Raw genomic sequence first — 25,578 nt, forward strand, 5'->3', positions numbered from 1 at the left:
ATAGATTGTAAGCCTCCGAGACCAGTGGCGGCGGACAATGAGCGCCGGGGGGTGAATTTCCTGATGGGAGAACTGGACCTCCAGGATGTGTGGAGGGTGTACCACCCTGGGGAGGTGGATTTTACCTTTTTCTCAGGGGTTCACCACTGTCATTCTCGTCTGGACTATTTCTTACTTCCCTCTCGTACCATCGGACGGGTGGTGCGCACCCACATATTGGACGTCCCTTTTAGTGATCACGCTGCTGTGCAATTGACTTTTCAGTGGGGAAGTGGCTCTCAGGGTGATCGTGTTTGGTGTTTTAATCCCTCCCTGTACCTTGACGAGGAATTTCACACCTACCTCATCGAGGAATGGTCTAAGTATAAGCAGACAAATGAAGGGACTGAGGTCTCGGACACGATATTCTGGGAAGCGGCGAAGGCCTACCTCCGAGGCTGCATAATAGCCTACTCTATTCGTAAGCGTAAGCTCCGGGATGCTGAACTTACGTCGCTGGCAAAACAGATGAGGGAATGTCGGTTATATCATCTACGGCACAGCTCCGAGGCAGCTCGACAATCTTATCTCCGACTGCGCAAACAAATTGACGCCATCCTTTCTGCGCGGGCTTTGACTCATCTTGACGTGTACAAGTTTCAACTTTATAGGTGGGGTAACCGGGCGGGGAAGCTCCTGGCCAACCTGGTTCGTCCACACCGTCGCGCTGCGTGTATTTCCCATATTCGGGACTCTTCGAATGTGTCACATCGGACAGAGACGGCTATCCAGACTCAATTTGTACGTTTTTATAGCGATTTATATAGCGCGGGTGCGTACGATACCGAGGTTTGTGATCTTTTCTTTAGAAGCCTGGATCTTCCGACTGCCTCGGAGACGCACCGCGACCTGCTCAATGCTCCTATTACTTGTCAAGAGATCTCCGTAGCTATTGGCCGTCTGAAACTTGCTAAGGCTGCCGGACCGGACGGTATGGGGCCCGAGTTCTATAAGATTTTACAACATCATGTGGGCCCTGCTTTATGCGCCATGTTTGGTGATATGCAGGCCTCGGATAGAATTCTCCCGGAGCAGAACCATGCCCATGTCGTAGTGCTCCCTAAACCGGGCAAGGATCCCACCTTGGTGGGTTCATATAGACCCATATCCTTGCTTAACCAGGATATGAAACTCCTTACGGCCATCTTAGCTAAGCGCCTAGCGCAGGTTGTCCCTATGCTTGTACACCCTAACCAGGTGGGTTTTGTGCCTGGTCGTTTCTCCTCAGCCAACATTCTTAAGGCTCTGGTGGCTTTGAGAGAGGGCAAGGAACGATCGGGAGACGACTTGCTGGCTAGTTTAGACGCCGAAAAAGCCTTCGATAAGGTTGTTTGGCCTTACCTTTTCTGGGTCCTGCGCCGCTTTGGCATTACAGGATCCTTTCTCGAATGGGTGGTCCGTTTGTATACAGCTCCTACCGCTCAGCTCCTTATTAACCGCCAGCGCACGGCTCCTTTTCCTTTACGGAGAGGGACCCGGCAGGGGTGCCCCTTGTCGCCGCTGTTGTTTATACTTTCGCTTGAACCGCTGGCGGCTAAGATACGAGATGCCACCGGGGTGGCGGGCATCTGAGTGGGGGCGGAGGTGTGCAAGATTACCATGTTTGCGGATGATATGTTACTCTTTGTCGGCAATGCCCGGACTTCTATCCCTTGCATTACTTCTTTCATTGATTCTTTTGGGGCCTTCTCCGGACTATGCATTAATTTCAGTAAGTCCGAGGCGCTCCCGGTTACTTTGCCTTGCGCATCGCGAGCTTTGCCCTCTTTCCCTTTTAGGTGGGCGGTGGGAGAGCTTAAATATCTTGGGATCTTTCTCAGCGCTGATTGGGCTGTGGTCTATCGAAGCAACATTGTGAATCGTCTTGCCCAGCTTCGGGATGCTTGCCATCGATGGGGCGACCTCCCCCTGTCGCTCTTTGGTCGTATTGCCTTAGTTAAAATGGTTCTGTTGCCTAAGATCCTTTACCCTCTACAGATGATCCCTTTGTGGCTGCAAGCGACTGAGGAGAGGGCCTACAGGTCCTTTGTTGGCTCCTTTGTATGGCGGAATCGGAGGGCCCGTGTGGGGTTTTGGAGACTTACGCAGAGCAGAGCTCGGGGTGGTTTAGCGCTCCCGGACATCCGGCTATACAATGTCGCAGCCCTGATGCGATGGGTGCATAAACTATACACGCGGGGGTCCCGATTTGCCCCCCCGAGATTGTTTGATTCTTGGGTGGCCCCGTACTGTGCACTGGCTTGTCTTGATATCCCTAGATGGCGACGCTCCAGGACGGGTTGTAATTCCCTTTGGCTAGATCCGCTGAGACGTGCGCTGCTCTGGTGGCGGCGCCGAATTGGGGGGGGATCGCGGGACAACTGGGCTTTTCAATTTGTGAGGGGCAACCCTGAGTTCTCACCGGGTGTCGGTGCAGCACGCGGCCTGGAGGCTAGTTTTGGCGCATGCTTCTGCTTGGGGCATGTTGCGGCATTGACATCTGAGGCGGGGACATTCCCTCCCCTTGCTGACCTCCGCCGTCACTGGTCTCTCCCTGATATGCCTTTCTTTGCTTATTTGCAGTTACGGCATTTTTATGAGGCCTATAGAAAAGGCGCCCCTACTGGCCATGATTTCCTGAAGGTTGATCACATTTTTCTCTCTCTTCCTACCTCTCTGAACTCTCTTTCTACTTGGTATGGGATGGCCCGGGAGGAACGACCGGATCCTCGGCTCCTTGGCTTGGCTTCTCAATGGGCTGAGGAGCTCGGGGAGCCGGTCGGGGTTGAGATGTTGGTTGCATGTTTTTCCAGCATCCCTCGGGGGGCACGGAATGTTTCCCTGCAGGAAATACAATTCAAAATATTACACCGCACATACTTTACTAGGGTGCGGGGCAGGAGGGCGGGCCTCTGGGAATCTGATCTATGTGTTAAATGTCAGCGTATGCGTGGCACCCTTGTACACATGTTATTGGAATGTCCGCAGCTGGAAACTTACTGGAATGGGGTATTGGAATTTCTGGCTCGGGTTGTGCAGCTGCCTTTTCAGTGGTCCTACTTACTTATTCTACTGGGGTGTGAGGGAGAGGTGCTTGACCAGGGCCTTAGCTCGGAGCACTGGCGTTTTCTATACACCGCTCTTTTGGTGGCTAAACGTGGAGTGCTCCGTCTCTGGATGGATGTCAATGCCCCTGAGGTGCTGGTTTGGAAGCGTTCCTTACTCGAGGTGGCTCGCTGGGAACTCCGCGTTCATCCAGAGCCGCTTTCAGCGTCCCGGCGCCTGTACCGTTCTCTATGGGATGCCACTATGTTGGAAGTTGGCTCTTTGTGAGTGACTGTGCATGTCTTGCCCACACTCATTTTCACTGAACTGGGGGGGTGGGGGGGGGTATATATCTGGTTACTTTGCTGGATTGGATGGTCGATGGTATGTGATTGTGTGGATGGGTGCGGCTGGGGTGTGATTGGTGTATGGTGTGTATGAGCTGGATGACTATTGGGGTTTCTTTTTATGTACTTAATTTGGGGATTCTGTTAATTGTAAAACGTTGACTTGTACTGCTCGGCCTGTGTGTACCATATGCCTCTTGCTTATGCGGACTGAGTTGGGGTGGCTTTTGTTTGTCTTGCCCTCTTCGGGGCCTGGGGGGGTTGACTTTCCCCCTCCTTTATGGGGGGGGGCTCCCCTGTATGACTTGATTCGCTGTTTTGTACACTCCCAATCCTATCTGTAATGCAATGTTTTTTCTTGGCTGTGCAGTGCTTTTCTGTTTAATAAAAACTATTTCAAACAAAAAAAAAAAAGATGCATGACCTTACATTTCTTAGTTGAAGCCCAGCTGCCACGTCGAGGACCAGTTTTCCAACGTGATCAGATCCTGCGTCATATTATCCTTGAGAATGCTTTCACTTACTATATTACACAGTTTGGCGTCGTCGGCGAACAGTGCTACTTTACCCTGAAGCCCTCGGGTCAAGTCACTTATGAATATGTTGAAAAGGGATGGTCCCAGGACCGAGCCCTGCGGCACTCCGCTAGTCATTTCCGATGTCTCAGAGAGGGTGCCGTTGACCACCACCCTCTGAAGTCTTCCACTCAGCCAATCGTTGACCCATGCAGTTAGTTTCTCACCTAACCCCATCGACTTCATCTTGTGCAATAGTCTGCGGTGTGGGACACTGTCAAAAGCTTTACTGAAATCCAAGTACACTATGTCCAGAGACTCTCCCGAGTCTAACTTTCCCGTCACCCAATCAAAGAAGCTGATCAGATTGGATTGGCATGACCTACCCCTAGTGAATCCATGTTGACAGGGATCCCTTAGGTTCCCCTCGTCCAAAATCGTGTCTAGTTTACCTTTAAGTAAAGTTTCCATGAGTTTACATACTACTGATGTGAGACTTACTGGTCTGTAATTTGCAGCCTCTGCTCTGGAACCTTTTTTGTGCAGAGGAATGACGTTGGCTGTTTTCCAGTCCAGGGGGACTCTCCCCGTACTTAGGGAGAGATTGAAGAGTACTGCTAACGGTTTCGCCAGAACATCGCTTAGCTCTCTGAGCACTCTTGGGTGCAAATTGTCTGGTCCCATGGCTTTGTTCACCTTAAGTCTTGACAGTTCATTGTAAACATCAGCAGGTGTGAACTCGAGTTTCTGAAATGGGTCTTCCATACTTTGCTTTGTTTCCAGCCGTGGCCCGTGTCCTGGTGCCTCGCAGGTAAAGACTGAGCAGAAGTAATCATTCAGTAGTTTGGCTTTATCGGAATCTGTTTCCACATAATTTCCGTCTGGCGTTCTAAGGCGTACTATCCCGTTTGCGTTCCTTTTCCTGTCGCCACCCGTAGAGTATGTAGGGGCCAATGTCTATGTAGAATCCTGTTCAATTGATATGATTTATGATCATATCAATTGAACAGGATTGAACAATTGAATGGGATTCTACATAGACATTGGCCCCTGATTCAGACGCTCCCCCTTTTAAAGAACATGCTCTACGGTGACGTATAAAAGGGGTGTGAATTTAAAAGAACCGTTTTTTGCCAATGATGTGGGAGGTGGAGGTTTGAGCATTCTGCTCTGCCCGCAATAGAACCTGAGGCTTTTTCTTCCATGATGATAGTGCTCTCAATTAAAAGTAGCGGAGTTGGTTCATGCATTATTATTTATAACAGGTTGCCAGCGTGCGTCTGAGTTTCAGGACAGCTTGATCCAACCCTTGTATCGTCTCATAAGAACATAAGAAGAGCCATACTAGGTCAGACCGATGGTCCCTTTAGCCCTGCATCCTGTTTTCTCAGTGGCCAATCAAGGCCACAAGTACCCAGCAGAAACTCAGATAGTAACAACAATCCATACTACAGACTGCGCTGCAGGACTATGTGCCTAATACATCACTGCGGTCATCAAATGGAGAGAACGAGAGCCATAAGGCCTTGAGCATGCGCAGATGCTCAAGGCCCTGCCCAGGAAAGAGGCAGGATCTTCCTTCACTGGCACCGGCACGTCCTGTGGGTTGATGCTACGTGCCGGTGCCAATGGGGTAAGGGGCTTGTTTGGACGGGCGGGGGATGCCGCTTCCAGCACGGGGGTGTGATGCCAGTTCTCGGGGAGGCGTTCGAAGGCGGGTGGGGGTGCAATGCCGGTTCGAGCGGGGGGGGGGCACAGTTTGCGAGTCATAATTTGCGAAAATGTTTTGCTCGTCTTGCAAAACACTCACAAACTGCGTTACTCGCAAACCGAGGTTTGACTGTATTAAAATTAGTCCAATAAAAGGATCACCATTTCTATTGCTAACCATTTATCAAAACAGCTACAATACTATTTACTTATTTTAAAAATTTATATACCGTTTAAAACTTTATCCTAAAGCAATAAAATAAAAAAATAGAATTTTTTTTCTACCTTTGTCATGTGGTTTCTGCTTTCCTCATCTTCTTGTCATTCTCTTCCTTTCATCCACTGTCCGCCCCTTCCAGAAACTGTCTCCCCTGCCATCTCTCCTCCTGCACACACCCCCTCCTTTGGTCTGGCATCCATCATCTCCCCTCTGTTCCCCTCATGGTCTGGCATCTTTCGCCTTCCATCTCTACTTCCCTCCCCCCTGTGGTTTTTAGCATCTCTCTCTCTTCTCATTTCCTCCACTCAGATCTGATAGCTCTGTCTCCTTCCCCATTCTTTGGCATCTCTCTCTTCTCTCTTCCCTTTCCTTTTCTTCTCTGGTCTTCCTTCTCTATTTTCTGCCTCCTTCTAAATTAAATTCTTTCTTACTATTCAGTCCTCAGTTTCCTTGTTTTCACCATATCTACTCACAGCTTGCCACCACTTTCTTTTACCCTTCCACTATCTCACTAAGTATCTTCTTCCCCCCATCCAGCATGTGGGAAAGCAGCAGCAGTGGTGAGGAGGTGAGGGCCCCTCACCTCCTCACTGCTGCTTTCCCATATGTGCCTGACGCTGATGGCACAAGTTCTCCCCATTTCTATCATCTGCCCCTTCTCTCTCTCTTCTCCCCACTTCCATCATCTGCCCTGCCCCCTTCTCTCAACCTTAGACTGGTGAAGTCTGCTAAGAAACTAATGGTAGCCCCCCAGAAACTATAGGTGTCCTGCACATGGTTCAAACACCAATCAGGTCCCGGCCCCACTTACTTGGCTTTGCTACTACTCTCAGTGCCAGCCCAGACCAAGGCCCAACCAGCTCTCCTGGCACCACCACCATCTCTCTCCCCCCTCACCTACATGCAGGTCAGTCACCAGTACAGTAGTACTCACCTTCTTTCTTTCTTTTTTTTGTAATTATCTCTATTGTGAATTGAAACGCAGGCCGTACAATCAGTAAACAAAACAAGCGTGCTCAATAGGGTACAATACAAAGATAACAAAAGGTATCATCTGATAAAAAATATGATCAGTACTCAACTTACCCCCAATCCGAGTTCAATTCTGTATTTTGATAATTTTAACCCACATACTTGCTTCCTCACCAGTCAAACAATCCGTTACAGTCCTCATCCAGTTCCCAACTCACACGCCTCACACACTCATCTCCGTGCATGCATCTGTCCTAACAGCCATCCAATGTCATTCCGTCCTGAAGATGGCCAGAGTATTCACTCACCTTTTTTCTGATGTATGTGTGTCTATGTGTGTGTGGGGAGTGGGGAGGAGGAATCCAAATGAAGACGGGTCCCGCAGCCTGCCAGCATTGACCAAGATCGGCAACCCTTCTGTTGCAAGCAGTGCTCAGCCAAAGCTTCCTCTCCGACGCGAACCGGCCAGGCGGAAACAGAAAGGTACGTCAGAGGGGAAGCTTTGGGCTGAGCACCGCTTGCAACTAGAGAGCTGCATGGGAATGGGGATGACAGGAGTCCCGCAGGATCCGCGGGTTCCCCCTTTGGGTCACGGGGATCCCGTGGGGACATCTCCTAGGTTTGCGGGGATCCCATGGGGACGCCTGCTAGGGTCATAAGAACATAAGAAGTGCCTTCACTGAATCAGACCTTAGGCCATCCAGTCCGGTGACCCGCACATGCGGAGGCTAAGCTAAGTGTTCCCTGATGAAGACCCTGTTTTCCCGTATCCCTCAATGTGATTTGCAAGAAGCATATAAACATAGAAACATAGAAATTGACGGCAGAAAAGGGCTATAGCCCATCGAGTCTGCCCATACCAATGACCCACTCCCTGATTCTTACTCTCCTAGAGATCCCACATGAATATCCCATTTTCTCTTGAAATCTAACACGCTGCTGGCCTCAATCACCCTCTGAGGCAGCTCGTTCCAATGATCTACCACCCTTTCAGTGAAGAAGTATTTCCTCGCATCACCCTGAAATTTCCCTCCCCTGATTTTCAGCGAGTGTCCTCTGGTTACTGAGGGCCCTGTAAGACTGAAGATATCATCTTTCACCTCTATACGCCCAGTAATATACTTAAAGGTCTCAATCATGTCCCCTCTCTCTCTTCGCTCCTCCAGTGAGTACATCCGCAGTTTTTTTAACCTTTCTTCATACGCGAGTTCCCTGAGCCCCAAAACCATCCTGGTAGCCATTCGCTGAACCGACTCAATTCTCAATACATCTTTTCGGTAGTGTGGTCTCCAGAATTGAACACAATACTCTAGATGAGGTCTCACCATGGATCTGTACAGCGGCATTATGACTTCAGGTTTTCTGCTGACAAAACCCCTACGGATACAGCCCATCATTTGTCTTGCCTTGGATGATGCCTTCTCTACTTGATTGGCAGCCTTCATATCATCGCTAATGATCACTCCTAAATCACGTTCCACCGTGGTCCTGGACAAGGTTTCACCATTTAGTGTGTAAGTTCTGTGTGGATTTTTTTTTGCCTAGGTGCATTACTTTACATTTTTTAGCATTGAAGCCCAGCTGCCAAGTTGATGACCACTGTTCAAGCTGTCTTAGGTCCTGCGTCATAAAGTCAGGCACACTGCTTTTGCCAACTATGTTGCATAGTTTGGCATCGTCGGCAAACAGTGATACTTTTCCTCTAAGTCCTTGGGTCAAATCTCCTATGAATAAATTGAATAGAATCGGCCCTAAGACGGAGCCCTGAGGTACTCCACTCATCACTGCTGACGTTTTGGAGAGGGTACCGTTTACCATCACCCTTTGAAGCCTACCATCTAGCCAATCCCTTACCCATGTTGTGAATGTATCCCCTAATCCCATCGATTTTAGTTTGTTCAACAGCCTGCGGTGTGGAACGCTATCAAAAGCTTTGCTGAAGTCCAAGTATATCACGTCAAGGGACTCACCGGCATCCAGATGACTGGTCACCCAATCAAAGAAGTCAATCAGATTAGATTGGCAGGACCTTCCCCTGGTGAATCCGTGTTGATGTGGATCACGTAGATTTTCTTCATCTAGAATTTTGTCAAGTGCATCCAACTTACCCTTGAATCCCAGAATGGTGGTCTCCGTCACAACCTCCTCCGGGAGAGCATTCCAAGCGTCCACCACTCGTTGTGTGAAACAGAACTTCCTGACATTTGTCCTGGGCCTGTTGCCCCTCAATTTCAGTCCATGATCTCTTGTCCGAGTTACTTTTGACAACGTGAATAACAGTGTTTCTTGCTCTATTTTGTCGAATCCTTTTATTATTTTAAAAGTCTCTATCATATCCCCTCGCAGTCTTCTCTTCCCCAGGGAGAACAAGCCCAGTTTTTCGAGGTGTTCTTTGTAGCTCAAATTCTCCATACCCTTTACTAGCTTCTTGACTCGCCTCTGCACCCTCTCCAGCAGGGCTATATCTTTCTCTAGGTAGGGAGACTAGTGTTGGACACAGTACTCCAAGTGTAGTCTGACCATTGCTCTATAAAGCGGCATTATGACGTCCGCCGATCTACTTGTGATTCCCTTCTTTATCATGCCCAACATCCTGTTTGCTTTCTTTGCTGCCGCTGCGCATTGAGCCGATGGCTTCAGGGTCCTGTTTATCAGTACTCCCAGGTCCCTTTCTTGTTCGCTCTTGCTCTTGCCCAATGTCACATCTAACATTTTATATTCATGTTCCTTATTTTTCCTGCCCAGGTCGCGGGGATCCTGCGGGGTTCCGATGCACTCGAGCCACGAGGCTCATCTTCTTTTCCCTACCTGCCCTGCTGCAGCACACAGACGACCAGAAGTCTTCCACGATGTCAGCGAGCTTTCCAAAAAACAGGGGCTTTGGACTATGAAGACTCTAAAGTGCTGTTGTTTAACAATTACTCCGTGCAAGTGGCTGCAAACTTATGTCACCGTTCTGCACGATCTTCACAACCGAGGCCTCCAATTCGCACTGATGTTCCCGGCGAAGCTGCGTGTGTGGCAGGATGGCAGGGCGATTACCCTTGCCACCTGGAATACTGTGTGCAATTCTGGAAGCTGCATTACCGTAAGGATGTGCTGAGACTGGAGTTGGTCCAGAGAATGGCCACCCGGATGGTCTCGGGACTCAAGGATCGGGAGAACGAGGAACGGCTGGATAAGTTGCAGCTGTACTCACTCGAGGAATGCAGAGAGAGGGGTGACATGATCGAGACATTCAAGTATCTCATGGGCCGCATCGAGGTGGAAGAAGATATCTTCTTTTTCAAGGGTCCCGCGGCAACAAGGGGGCATCCGTGGAAAATCAGGGGCGGGAAACTGCACGGGGCCACCAGGAAATTCTTTTTCACTGAAAGGGTGGTTGATCGCTGGAATAGTCTTCCACTTCAGGTTATTGTGGCCAGCAGCGTGCCTGATTTTAAGGCCAAGTGGGATAGACACGTGGGATCTATTCACAGAGAAAAGTAGGGGAGGGTCATTGGGGTGGGCAGACTAGATGGGCCGTGGCCCTTATCTGCCATCTATTTCTATGTTTCTATGTTTCTAAGGTGAAGGAAGCCAGGGCAGTTATGGAGCGGCTTCCTGCCCAATTTACTGCTTTTGCAAGACCCTATGCGGCCTGATGGATGACTTCTGTCTTTCCTGTGGGGAATGGCATGGACCTTGCCGGGGACACCTCGCTGGGCACAGGGTTTTGGCCTTAGGGTTTGATCTTTGGCATCCCTGTTCCTGCCTGAGCCCCATGTTTGCTGTGGCCTGCTTGGGCTCCTACCGTCCTGACCCCTGTGCACCTGCATTTGCCTGGACTGTATGCTGTTGGCTGGAGGACTCTGCAGGGGGCCGGGGGGCCTTCACTCTGTGAGAACTCCAATCTGCTTTGGCTATCAGCTCTCTGCCTGTGGCCCAATTTGATTGGGGTCTTGCTGGGCTCTCCAGTTTGGTTTTGCAGTTGTGTTCAGAAATGTGTTGTTTTTTCGGCTGGGGAGGAGGTCCTCTCTGGGTGGGCTGGGGAAGTGCATATGGGATTGTATGCTGGGGGAGGGGGGAGGGTGGGTGGGTGGGGGTATGGGTATGGTATGTCTGGTGTGGGGGGGTATGCCTGTGTATGTTTGTGGGGTGTGTGGGGAGGGTGGTGTGGGAGTGGGATGAGGTACCGGGGACATTGTGGTTGGTAGCACATACTCAATCTGCGGCAGAGTTTAGCTGGGCATCCAGATAGTCTGTGGTTATGGCTGATTTGAAAGTGACTACGCTTAATGTGGATGGAGTCAAGTCTCCCATTAAGCGTTCACGGATATTGACTCATCTCAGGAAGCTGGGTACTGATATAGCATATTTGTAAGAGACCCACCTTTCTCAGATCGAGCATGCCAGGCTGCTGAGGGTTAGGGTGGGGGAAATCTACTCTTCTATCTTCAGTAGGAGGCAAAGGGGTGTTGCCATCTTAATGCATAAGAGATTGCCATTTACTCTACATCAGTGGTCAGCAAACCACGGCTCGCGAACCGAATGCGGCTCTTTATCCATTTGAGTGCGGCTCAAGGCTGAGCTTCAACCACCAGTCCGCAGAAATTTTCTGCCAGTCTATAGGGCCGGCACCTCCATCAGGCCCAAGAGATTGTTCAATAGCCGCCGGTCTTTGGTGCGATCAATGCGGCATCTTTGGGCTGGCTCCCTGAGTGCTGCAGTGCACAAAGCCATGGGAAAAGGCTTCTACCCACGGCCTGCGCCTGACCCGGAAGCCTTCTCTCTGATGTTGCAAAATCAGAGGGAAGGCTTCCAGATGAGGTGTGGGACGCGCGTGAGGAGCCGCTTCCCACAGCTTTGTGCAATGCAGCACTCAGGGAACCAGCCCGAAGACCCTGCGTTGATCGCACCATGGACCAGCCTGAAGCTAACACTGGGGGGCAGGCCAGAAAGCAAGACACATGGAGGGAGAGAGACAACAACGGTAGAGGAAATGCTTTTATTTATTGATTTTGCATCTTCTGTCTGTTCAGGAAGAAATGCATTTGTTTAGTTTTCTCTGGGGGTTGTACTGCTTGAAGAGTCTTGCATCTTAGGGTCCTGCATTTGCATGGGGCTATCTGTTTTCTGGTAGAAATGAATGTTGAAAAGCATACAGTGTGCTTTCTGTATTTTTATTTTGTAGTTAACCATTATGTGTTGTTAATACGATTATATTGTATGTGTGTATATATGAAAAATGGATGGAAAAAATGGTGTTACAATTAGTACTATTATGGGGGTGGGGTCTGGGGTGGAGATGGGAAGGTTGGTCGGCCTGGCGCTTCAGCATCCTCTTTACGGAGAAGGGAAGCAGGGAGAACTCAGAACTTGGCGGCGGCCTATTCCCTGATTGCGGCAGCAGTTCCCTGGCAGTGGCAGCCTGTTCCCCAATGACGGTGGCTTGGGGGAGAACAGGGCAAAAGAAAGAAATGGGGGCAGGGAGAGAGAAAGAAAGGGGCAGGGTGAAAGAAAGAAAAAGTTGGGGGGGGGGAATGAAGTCTGGACCAACTTTATGGAAAAATAAGTCTCCAGACAACAAAGGTAAAAAACGGAATTTATTGACTACAATATGTTAGCTTTGGGAAATGTATATAGCTGATGTCTTTGTACTGTGTTCAAAAGAAAAGGAAATGCATTTCTGATTTTACTTCTACAGTGTTGAAGTACTTGCTGACCCTTGCTGTGGCTGGTGGGGATCCCCAAGCACCGCCAGCAGAGGACCTCCTCTAGAGATGGCCAGAACTCCCCTCCACCAAGCACAGCAGTCACTGGCAGCATCCATGAGCCACTGAGGTGCCAGCATCTGTGACTCAGGGACACTACTGCTGCCTGCCAAGCTTGGCAAAAGGGACCCCCAGCCAACTGCAAAGGAAGTCCTCAGCTGACAGCTTGAGGGTTCTCATCAGTTGAGTATTTATATTTTATATTTACATTAGAGGCTCTGGTAGAAACCCGTTTACAAAGTATGTATTCTTCCCAATTAATATTTCCAAATTAATAAAGTCTCTTTGCTTATTTGTAAATGGGTTTCTACAATTCAGTAGCATAATTAAATGAAATAACTATTTCTGAAGTTTATAGGGACGGGCGGGGACGGAGGGGATTCCTCACGGGGATGGGTGTGGATGGAGGGGATTCCTCGCAGGAACGGGTGGGGAAGGAGGAATTCCTCACAGGGACGGGAGGGATTCCTCATGGGGACTGGTGGGATTTTTGTGGGGACGGGTGGGATTTCTGTCCCCGCGCAACTCTACTTGCAACAGAAGGTTGCCACCGATGCCAGGGGGAGGGGCCTGGTGTTGCCGATCTTTTCCAGGGGTGGGGCCCAGCATTGCTGATCTATCCCAGGGTTGGGGCCTGGCATTGCCAATCTTTCCCAGGGGGGGCTGCATTGCCGTTTGAAAAAAAACCCAAACTTAAGTAGTCTGTTTCTTCAGCGGGCTCCCCTTTCAACTTAGGGCCCTAGGCACGTACCTACTGGGCCTATCCGTTAATCCAGCCCTGCATAGCAGTAAGGCTTTCAGGAGGTGGGGGGTGGGTTCAAAACTTTAGGTGAGGCACCAGGAGGGAGGTATTTATTTGGGTACTAGCGTTGCCTGGATATTTATTTTTCCCAATCTTCCGATATCAATAGACTTGTATTCACTGATGACGCCTGGTTAAACGGGAAGTATTTGATTGTTCATTTTGTGGACATCTTCATTTATAGCAGCAATAATGGCCCTCTGCATGGGGCTGAACTTGGACTTAAACGGCATCGGGAGTGTCAGTATTCATTTCAAAGAGGCCGAAAACTATGGGACAGACCACTGTTCTTCAACCACCGGTCTGTGGACCGGTGCTGGTCCGCAGGAAATTTCTGCTGGTCCACACAGGGCCAGAAAGATTGATGAACTTCAATTTCCTGCTGGTCTGCGCAGGGTCAGCAAGATCAACGAGATGTAATTTACAGCTGGTCCGCGCAGGCCGGCAAGATCATGGGGAGCCTCCAATGGTGGCTTTCTCCCCTCCCAGCAGCTCTCCTTACTTACCAGCGCAACAATTCACTAAGGCAGCCTTGGGGCTTTTGCTGAGTAACGGCCGCCTCTGATGATGCAACTTTCTCTTTCCTCAGAGCCGGCGCGACCCACAAAGGACCTGAGGCTGCCTTAGTGAATCGCTGCACTGGCAAGTAAGGAGAACTACTGGGAGGGGAGAAAGCCACTGTTGGAGGCTGGGAAGCTGCTGAGCAAGGGGAAAAAAAGGGACATCTGCTACTGGACCTGGAGGGAAGGAGAAGGAGAGATGCTGCTGGGAGGGGAGGAGGGAAAGGAAAGGGAAGGGAAGAGAGTTACTGCTGGACAGGAGGAGGAGGGAAGGGAGAAGGAAAAAAGGAAGGAAACAGCTGGCAAGGAGATTAGAGGAGGGGAAGGGGAGAGACAGGCATGAGAAAGTAGAGAGATTGATGATGGGGAGGGGTCAGCAGAGAAATAAGCAGAGAAGGACGATGGTGCTACATCTGGTGTAGGAGAGATAAAAATGAAGAGAGCAGTGAAGCTGGAATGAATCATGTAATAAGGAGAGAGGGGCATAGAAAGAAGACAGATACTATGTGGAAGGGGGAGAGGGCAGACAGTGGATGGAAGGGACAGATGCTGGATAGAAGAGACAGAGCGGGCAGACACTGGAAGGAAGAGAGTGAAAAGAAGATGAAAACAAAAAACAGAGATGACAAAAGGTAGAAAAAAATAATTTTATTTCTATTTTGTGATTAGAATATATCAGATTTGAAATATATATCCTGCTACAGCTGGTGTTAGACATAACTGGGGACTGCAAAGCACAGGCAGTACTTCTTTAGCTTCCAGATGGCTTAGGGCTCTCTCTGACCAGGGGGCAGGTGCCCTAATTGCACTCCCCTAACACTATTCCTGTCATGAGTGACTGCGGTATTCTGTTAGCATGATATTTCTGTGTAGCATTCTGTAATAATTTGGCTTATTCAGTTTTCTTGATAGTAGAGGGGATATATGTGAAGGGGAGGGGAGACAGGGGTTTTGTTGATCCTTGCTCTGTATTATTTGTATTTATAAAATGACAGTTGTACAGAATATTGTTTCTTTTTATATTTTAATAAAATACATTACAGGCTTGTGCAGATGGGATCAGATGATTTGCAGGGACTGAGCTTGCAGAGACAGGGCGGAAACGGGATTTTTAGATTTCAGTCCTAGTAGTTTGCCGGTCCACAAAATAATTATTTTATTTCCACCAGTCCATAGGTGTAAAAAGGTTGAAGAACACTGAGTTAGACACTGGGTTAGACGTATGAAGAAAGACTAAACAAATTGCAGCTCTACATTCTAGAGGAACGCAGGGAAAGGGGGGACATGATTGAGACATTTAAATACATCACAGGACGTGTCGAAGGGGAAGACGACATCTTCTTTCTCAAAGGACCCTCAATCACAAGGGGACACCTGCTCAAACTCAGAGGAGGGAAATCTAATGGTGACACCAGGAAGTATTTCTTCACAGAAAGGGTTGTAGATCACTGGAACAAGCTTCCAGTGCAGGTGATCAAGGCCACCAGCGTGCTTGACTTTAAGAATAAATGGGACATCCACGTGGGATCCTTACGAGGGTCGAGATAAGGAACTAGGCCATTAGCACTCAGACTTGATGGGCTATAGCCCTTTTCTGCCGTCATCTTTCTATGTTTCTATGTTTCTAATGTATGTTTTTTTAATTAATTTTACATGTCACCCCCTTCCCACCCCCACAGTATTTTTTCCCAGATAGTAAGTCATATGTATACCAAGAACATAAGAATTGCCACTGCTGGGTCAGACCAGTGGTCAATCGTGCCCACCAGTCTGTTCACGCAGCGGCCCTTTGGTCAAAGACCAGTGCTCTAAATGAGTCCAGCCTCACCTACATATGTTCCAGTTTAGCAGGAACTTGTCCAACTTTGTCTTGAATCCCTGGAGGGTGTTTTCTCCTATAACAGACTCCGGAAGAGTGTTCCAGTTTTCTACCACTCTCTGGGTGAAGAAGAATTCCCTTATGTTTGTACGGAATCTTTTAACTTTTGAGAGTGCCCTCTCGTTCTCCCTAACTTGGAGAGGGTGAACAACCTCTCTTTATCTAAGTCTATTCCTTTGAGTATTTTGATTGTTTCGATCATGTCCCCTCTCAGTCTCCTCTTTTCAAGGGAGAAGAGGCCCAGTTTCTCCAATCTCTCACTGTACGGCAACTCCTCCAGCCCTTTAACCATTTTAGTCGCTCTTCACTGGATCCTTTCAAGTAGTACCGTGTCCTTCTTCATGTACGGAGACCAGTACTGGACACAGTACTCCAGGTGAGGGTGCACCATGGTCCGGTACAGCGGCATGATAACTTTCTCCGATCTGTTCGTGATTTCCTTCTTAATCATTCCTAGCATTCTGTTTGCCCTTTTTGCCACCGCCATGCAGTGCGCGGACGGCTTCATCGACTTGTCGATCAGAACTCCCAAGTCTCTTTCTTGGGAGGTCTCTCTAAGTACCACCCCGGACATCCTGTATTCATGCATGAGATTTTTGTTACCGACATGCATCACTTTATACTTATCCACATTGAACCTCATTTGCCATGTCGCTGCCCATTTCTCGAGTTTGATTATGTCACGTTGCAGATCTTCACACTCCTCCTGTATCTTCACTACTCTGAATAACTTCGTATCATCTGCAAATATAATCACCTCACTCGTTGTGCCAATGTCCAGATCATTTATAAAGATGCTTGCTCTTCTTCCCCACCATGAGTCTCATCCCTTCGTAATTCCCTTTTCGGAAGTTCACTGCCGTGGCTATCGTTCTGGATTGATATTTTGCCCCTGCGTCCACGTCGAAGCAGATCATAATGAGATCACCGTTTCCCAGTGTCCCTTCTACTTCTACACCTTGTGTCGGTCCTCGCAGTCCATTTAGAATTAAGTCCAGAATTTCATTTCCTCTCATATATTCCTTGACAAGTTGTTCCAGGAAGCAATCGCCTACAGCATCCAGGAACTTGGTCTACCTAGCACAGCCAGAGGTGCCTAGGTTCCTGTCTATCCCCGGATAGTTGAAGTCACCCATGATAACTGCATTGCCTCCCTTGCAGTTGTGTTTAATCTTGTCTGTCATTTCTCCATCAATTTCTTCGGACTGCCCTGGGGGTCGGTAGTAGATGCCGATCTTCGTTTCCAGTCCATTTGTTCCCGGAATTTTGACCCATAGAGACTAACTTATCCGTCTGTTGTAGATTCAATTCCCTCTTTGACGTATATGGCAATGCCCCTACCTTTTTGAGCCACTCTGTCTCTGCGATATAGTTTGTATCCCGGTAGTTTGGTTGAAATCTCTCCATGCGTTTTAGAGTTATGGTGGAACATACATACACACATACAGATACATCCGATTTTATATATATATATATATATATTTATATATGGTGTCAAATAGTGCTGCCCGATACACGATTCGAATCAATTCACTGATTCGAATAAAGTGAATCTATTCGAATCGATTAAAAAAAAAATCAGCCTCCCGATTCGATGACTGACCCTTCCCCGTGTTTTCCTAAAGCTAGAGCGGCAGCGCTACCTCTTGCTGGCCATCCGCTGCCGCTCCTGCTTGAGGGGGGAGGGTCAGTTGGAAAGACCTGCATGTTCCCCCAGCTTCCCCGCTCTTACCTTAAGCTAATATGGCAGCCTGCAGGATCGCTGGTGCTATAGCGATCCCTGCAGTTGCCGTCGTCCTCAGCGGCATGTTCTCTCTGCTACGGTCCCACCCCTCTGACGTCAGGGTCAGGATCACGGCAGAAAGAACATGCTGCTGAGGACGACGGCAGCTGCAGAGATCACTATAGCACCAGCAACCCTGCAGGCTGCCGTATTAGCTAAAGGTATGAGCGGAAAAGCTGGGGGAACATGAAGGCTTGCGGGGGGAGCAGGCCTTCGCAGCAGGGGGGGGCCAGTGCAGAGGGAGGAGGAGGAAGAGTGCCTTTTGCAGGAGCGATCAAGCCTTCGTGGCAGGGAGGCAGGCTTGTGAAGAGGGAGGAGGAGGACGACTGCCTTTGCAGCGGGGAGGCAGGCCTTTGCGGGGGAGCAGGCCTGTGCAGAGGGAGGAGGAGGAAGGAGTAAGAGAGGGGAGGGGAGATGCCAGACCTGGGGTGAAGTTGAAGGGAAGAGAGAGTCCAAACCAAAAAGAGGGGGAAGAAAGCAGAGGAGAGCTGCTGGACTAATGGAGAGAGGGAGAGAGAAATGCAAGACCAGAAGGGGAAGTGTACAAGAGGGACAGATGCTGCTCCAAAAGAGGTGAGCAGGGTGCAAGATGGCAGGAGAGATAGTAGGAGAAAGCCTGTACCTGGGAAAGGGGATACAGGGGGTAAGGAAGAGAGAAAGAAGAAGCTGGATATGGGGAGAGATAAGATGCTGGGCATGGAGGGAGCATAGAAACAGGGACACAAGGGGGACACTACTGGAGAAGAGAATAGGGACAAGGACACAGAAGAGAGATGCTGGATGAAAGGTAGTTGTGAAAAGGAGAGATGGTGGGGTCCATTGCTGCAGCTGCGGGGGAATGGAGATGAACAAAGGGAAAGATGCCAGACCTCTGGGGGAGGAAAGGGAAACAGAAGGGGAGGACAGAGATGGAAGATGGATGGTTAGCACGGAGAAAGAAGGAGAGCCTGATGAGAAGACAACCAGTAAACTAGCAATCAGACCAACATGGGACCAATATGATTTGAAAAATGACCAGACAACAAAAGGTAGGAGAAATAATTTTATTTTCTGTTTTGTGATTACAGTATGTCAGATTTGAAATGTGTATCCTGTCAGAGCTGGTGTTAGACCGCAAACGTGAGCTAGGATTTAACAGAGAGGAAAAGTATTTTTTATTTGTTTTGTTTACACCACAGGACCAGTGTGTGTAGGAGAGGGCAAAGGGGGTGAAGAGGCTATAAAATAAACCCACCAGGATGTTTGGAAAAAAACACCCAATTGGACAGGAAAATCGAATCGAATCGAAAAATCAATTCAATAGGCTGAAATCGAATTGAATCAAAATTTTTTTTCCTGAATCGGGCAGCACTGGTGTGAAAAGGGAGGGAGGCGAGCTAGACTAAGAGTATTTGTTACCCTAAATCAGTCGTCTCAAATTCGCGGCCTGCCAGGTACTGTTTTGAGGCCCTTGGTATATTACCATTGTTCTGGAACATTGCCCGCCTCACTGCTGTAACCTCACACAAGCGCTTTCCTACATCTGTACGCGATTGTGAGGTAGCGTGGAGAGGACAATCGCGTATAGACGCAGGAAAGTGCTTGAGTGAGGTTTCAGCAGTGAGGTGGGCAATGTTCCAGAACATAAGGTAACCCTTGGAGGCAGTGCAGCTTGTGCGTGTGTACGTAATCTCGTGAACTCTCACAAAATTCGGCACCTATGCTGGCGGTGACTGCTTGATGTAAGATGGCGGTTGTGTCTGGTGTTGGAAGAGGTAAGAGCTGAAGGCGGTTGCGGACGCAACCACTGGACACTTAAGGTACAAGTCGGATATTGATTCTCCCCTCTACAAAAAAAACCTAGCGGACTACACCAAAATCTTGGCTCTTGCAGTTGATATTTTAGAATCTAAATCACAATTTTGCAGGAGGTAAAACTCATTATAGTTTATAAATCTTTCCTTAATTGCGTCTGATCATTTCAACTATACACAGCTGAAAGCAGTACAACTGTCTAAATTTCACTTTCTGCATGTTGCACTGCTTTCAGCTGTGTATAGCTGGAATTATCAGACGCAATTAAGGAAAGATTTATAAACTATAACGAGTTTTACCTCATGCAAAGTTGTCACTTCTTTAATAAGACATTAACTAGATTTTCTGCGGCCCTCCAAGTACCTACAAATCCAAAATGGGTTTGAGTTTGAGCCCGCTGCCTTAGATGAACCTTTGGTCGTGTTTCCACCTCCCTCCTCCCCCTCCCAGTGGTGGCCACCCCTCAATCCAAGGAATCCAAAAGAAAGGCCCTCCTCAGAGAGCAGGAGTTGCCCCAATGAAAAAGAATGCAATGAATATTAGCAGATTATATCATAAAAAATGAAAATGTTGCAATTGCTAGTTACTGTATACTCAGAAAAACTTGTAAAGTTAAATGATGTAGCCTAGAACTCTAGTATACAAATACTGAGCCATCATCGAATAAACTGAAAATATATATTCTGCATCCATAGAAGGACCTTGTCCCATTTCTGCTTTCCATGCATTGTTGGGCATTTCTCCGTTCAACTCACTGTAGAAAAAAATGAGGAAAGCCCGCAGAGCGTTGGTCTTGGAACTCTTGTGTGTTGTGTGGTGCTAAGTGGGAGGTCGTGAAGGGCCAGGAGTAGTTTTGGAAGTCAGGGTCAGTTTGGGAATTGCAGAAAGAGAGTTTTAATGGATGGGACTGTTAATGGAGTAGGGGTGATAGATCAACTGTGGAGGTAATTGTAGGGCTTGGGCATGCTTGAGGGTGATGAGGCAGTTGCAGGGGCTGGGGCAGATAGTGGAATAATAGGGTATTTAGGGGAGTATGGGCTGGTGGGGCAATTTGTGGAACAGGCAGCTACAGAAGCTAGTTGTTGGGAAGGAGCAGATGTTTGGGGGGGGGGGAAGATTATTTGGGGCATTGGGAGAGTGCAAGGAGAGGCATCTTGTGGTTTGTGGTATCGGTGTTTTTGTGCTACAGAAGCTGGAACTCTTCCATATTTCTCTGGACCTCACAGTCTCATTTGGCATATTTTGAACTTTATCAGTAAATCTATTACATTTCTTAGTTATTTTGCCTGTGGTCAGAGGGACAGCCAAAACTTCCAAAGGGCTGGAAAGAATAAAAAATATTTCCAATTCGGGTTTCATCTGTTTTGCCAAGCGTACTGTGAAGTCATTCAGAGCCAGAACCAACACTGCAGAAGAGCAGAACCATCAGTGGGCTCTAGAATAAGCTGGACTACTACAGATCTCCATGCTGAACACACATATAACCCTCATCAAGTGCAAAATCAATTACTAGAAACAGAAATGTGCAGATGAAAATTAAACTAAAACCTGACAAGTCACACTTTGCATGCACTAAACCGAAGCAATGAGGCATTTCCTCCCAAACTTAGCAAAATATAAAGGTAGCAGAATAAAATTATTGAATATATTGGTATGTGTTGCCTGGCCATTTTATTTTTGCAGTTGTCTCACTCCCAGTCGCTGGTTTCTGTTTTCTTCTATCTTCTCCCAACTCTGTTTCTAGGGTCTCCTGTTCATTTGCCACTTTTGTTCTCTCCTGATTTTGCTTTCTTCCCTGCATCCATCTCAGAAATGATCTTTCACTTTCAGCTGTCTTACATTTTATTTTTCTGCTTCTCTGTCCACTCCATTTTCTCCTCCCTCCCTTCTCACCATTTAGTGCTCAATCTCCTTTTTTTTGAGTCTACGTACAGCTTTCCATCTCCTTCTCTCTTTCCCCAGCCTCTGATGAACTCCCCTCTTTTTCTATCTTCCCCCAATATCCTTATCAGCATCTCCCTTTCTTTTCTCTTTCCTGGTCCATGTCAAGCCTGTCCTTTTCTCTTCCCTTCCTTTTAGTCCCATATCCAGTATTTCATAGGTCATGTTTATTTAGCCATTACAATTTAATGCAAATAAATGCAGAGAGATGCATGTGGGGAGTAGAAATCCAAGGGAACCACAAGTGCTAGGAGGTAAGAGGAGAGGGACCTTGGGGTGATAGTGTTTGAGGATTTGAAGGTGACAAGGTGGTAGCCATAACCAGAAGGCATATCCAGCAGAAGTAAGGAAGTGTTGAAGCCCCTGAAGTCATTGTTCTCTCTCAGGTCCCCTAGCCACAGATACACCTTCAGAGAAGCAGAGAGGCTACAATATTTAGTTCATTGGTGCAAGACAGGTACGTATCACATTCAGGGAAGCCCAGAGGATGCAGGGTTTGATCCTGTTTGCCTCATACGAGGCGGGGTCTATAATGAGCATAGGGCCCATTGACCTGTGTGAGGAGGGTTTGTAGGAACAGTCATTAACATCACCTGCCTTCTCTTACAGAGCCGGAGTGCATAGTCTACAATGGCAATTACATGGAGTGTATGTTCAAGAGCCTGGTATCCCCTGGCAACAACTATTCCCTCCATTACCGGTAAGAGGGGACTTCGAAGAGTGTTACCAAGCCCATGCCTCTTTCAAAGTTTCCACTCTCCATCTTATGATTTTCACCCTTCTGCCTGTGTCTCTAGACATTTCAGTCTGTGCTCAGTGATGCTCCATCCCTCCTTATCCTGATGCTGGGATTTGGCATTTTGTGCCCCAGAGGCCTTCCACTCACCCTGAGCTCCCAGGGACCTCCCTGTCCTGAGCCTCAAGTACCAATTCTGCTCTCCCTGGCCCTTTCTCCTCCCTAAACTTACTCCTGAGGGCTACTCCATAGCAGTTAGGAAATTCTTCCTTTTCAAACTACTTCATCCCACAAAATAAACCCCACACCTCAACAACTACCCCCCAAACCCCATATCTCCTACATCTATTTTGTACAGCCCTACCTACCCCCACATCCCAACAACTAACCCCCAAGATCTCCACCTATCCCACCTACCTGACTCTCCAAAATTACCCTTATTACCACAATGGTACATATCCCACACTCCAAAACTATACCCCAAAACTACCACTTACTCCACGACCTTCCTGCTGTTCCTGCCACCCAGATAACACAAAATTAGACCCATCGTCAGTTGCTTCTTTCCTTCTCTCAAGGCCTTCAATCCTTGAGACAGATCCTCTTGAAGATCAATTTAACTCATGGAATGACACAATTCACACCCTTCTTGACAAAGAAGTCCCCCTCATCACTAAAACACTATCTAATAAAAAAGTCCAAAACCCTTGGCATACACCAGAACTTACACTAATTAAAAGGCAACTTAGATCCCTTGAAAGAAAATGGCGTAAAAATAAGACCATTAATAATACGAAAACTTTCAAAGAATTTTCTCAATATTACAAAATCAAAATAAATGAAGCTAAATGCAACTATTATTCCAATAAAATTAAGACAGCTAAAAACTCATCCATTTTATTTTCTATTATAAAATCCTTTAACCCAACCTCAAAACAAAAAAATAAAAAAATCAATCCTTTCAGCTCAACTTCTCGCTGATACTTTCTGCAATAAAATTACCAAAATACGTACCAAATTTGCAACCACTTCAACTATTGCCCCTACTGAAACAAACAATAACTATATCCTTCCCTGTTCCAAATGTTCCAATTTTAAAATTCCAACTTTAACAGAAATCAAATCAATCATTCTAAAAACAAATCTAAAGAGCTCCCCTTCAGAGATTATTCCTCCAGTTATCTTAAAGAAATATTTTTCCTGCTTTGGACCACCCATACAAACTCTTATTAAAACAAGTCTCTCTACCGGAACTGTACCTAAGACCTGGAAAACATCTATAATTTCTCCTATATTAAAGGATCATAAAATCAGCCCAGATGACCCAACCAATTACCGTCCTATCGCCAACATACCGTTCTTAGCAAAAATCACTGAGAAGGTGATATTCAACCAGTTAGCAGATTTTGTCCAATCCACTAACATACTTCACCCCAACCAAACGGGTTTTAGGAAACACCACAGCACAGAATATTCCTTAATCGGACTAACAACAAATATCATCTACAATCTAGACCACCATAACTCAGTTATCCTTTTCTCCCTCGACCTCTCAGCGGCATTTGACACCATAGATCACTTCCTCCTCTTAGATAGGCTGCAATCAATAGGTGTCAGTGACTCAGCACTACACTGGTTTTCTTCCTTTCTAACTGACCGGACCTCGACGGTACGCTTTAATAACTCATCCTCTACACCATTCTCACATAATTATGGAATCCCTCAGGGTTCAATCTTGTCTCCATTGCTGTTTAATATTTTCTTATCTCCATTACTCAGCCTTAGTCAATCTATAGGCTTCACGACGTACGCCTATGCTGATGATATTCAATTGATTCATCCAGTCAATTCGGAAAACTCCAACGAAATAATACAAATCAATCAAAAATTAGAAAAAATCAAAAATTGGCTTACTCAGAATAAGCTTGCGTTAAACATAACAAAAACAAAGGCGTTGTTCTTTCCGTTTAAACAAGGCTTAAATCTCTCTATGCCTTTTTCTATTGATAATACAGCAATTGAACTCGTCGCATCCCTTAAGATATTAGGAGTAACAATCGACAACAAATTCTCTTATCAAGAGCACATCAACAACACAGTCAAAAGTTGTTTTTACCGTTTACGTTTAATCCGCTCAATGTCGAAATATCTGGAATCAAAATCCCTAAATATCTTAATACACTCCCTTATAATATCCAGACTCGATTATTGTAACTCACTCTTCATGAACATCACCCAGAAGGATCAAAGACGATTACAAATAATACAAAATATCGCCATTAAAATAATTCACCATGGGAAAAAATACGATCACGTAACTCCCTATCTCATAGAATCTCATTGGCTGCCCATCAACCAATGTACAACATATAAAATAGCATTACTGGTATTTAAAACACTAGATACTAATGAACCACAGTTTATAGATCGGCTCCTAATTCCTCATACTTCAAAACGTTCACTTCGGTCCAATACTCAAGGTCTATTAATGGTCCCCTCATTGAAAATAATAGGAACTAGACGCCATGACATCTTCTCAGTTATGGCACCTCTTATCTGGAATACCCTCCCCCTATATATCAGAAACATCAAAGATCTTAACTTATTTAAAATTAATCTAAAAACATATCTCTTCAAATCCTCATTTAACCTTTAGAATAACTTTTCTGCGTACATCTAAACAATTAATACGTCCTCACACATTTTCCCCAACCTAATCGTTTGGTCCTACCCATATCATACCCCTTTCTTCCCTTGAGGAAACAACAATTTGTAACTTTTATTCCCTAATGTCCTCTCCTAATGTTTCTTAGTTCGTCTGTATTGTCAATCTGTCATAGCCCTTTGAAAATTGTTAATGTAAAATAACTTGTTTTACTGTTTTATACTACTATCCTTTTTATTATGTAATTCGCTTAGATTTAATAGGCGAACCATCAAATTTTATTAAACTTGAAACTTGATAACAGTTTACTTTAAATACTATCCTTAAAGTGCCTTCACTCTGTGTATATTTCTCAGAAACATCAAAGAAAGCTAAAAACCATATTCTGTTGTTTCTTCCATTACATTAGTGAAGAATCTTTGATACTTACCTCTCTCTAGATTTATATTTCAGACATGTCACCTGTAAATCTCTCTTTGACCTTTATTCTCACACTTTGGCTGATTGCTTTTGTAGGGAGAGGGCCAGGCTTAGCAACTGTGGCGCCCTGTGCAGCCCAGTTCAGTGGGGGCCCCCTACCCGGCCCCACTCTTGCCTTGACCTTGCCTCATCTAGCCCTGCCCAACCCCACCTGTTGCTAACAAGAATTTTTAATTATTTTTTTTTTTACATTTTTTATTTTTGAAATTTCAAATAAAAACAAACCAAGCAAAACTTGTACATTAAAACTGATTCAAATAAGCACTTGTTATCATAGGAAACCAGTATCAAGCTGCCCCCCCTCTCCCCCCCCACACACACACCCACCCACCAATCAGCCATCTGGCTGGACCACTGT

The 25,578-nt window shown here is 46.9% G+C and overlaps 1 protein-coding gene across 3 annotated transcripts in view; it reads left to right on the forward strand.

Annotated features, from left to right (window-relative positions):
* The window catches only part of IL2RG (interleukin 2 receptor subunit gamma), a 99,693-nt gene that overhangs the window by 18,011 nt on the left and 56,104 nt on the right, over nt 1-25,578 (forward strand). For all 3 annotated transcript variants that reach the window (XM_033946259.1, XM_033946258.1, XM_033946257.1), the window contains one exon: nt 21,949-22,039. In XM_033946259.1, the coding sequence (XP_033802150.1) occupies nt 21,949-22,039 (91 nt within the window). The remainder of the gene's footprint in view (nt 1-21,948; nt 22,040-25,578) is intronic.

The sequence above is a fragment of the Geotrypetes seraphini genome, chromosome 5, assembly GCF_902459505.1.
Source record: "Geotrypetes seraphini chromosome 5, aGeoSer1.1, whole genome shotgun sequence".
In the NCBI taxonomy this organism is placed as follows: Eukaryota; Metazoa; Chordata; class Amphibia; order Gymnophiona; family Dermophiidae; genus Geotrypetes; species Geotrypetes seraphini.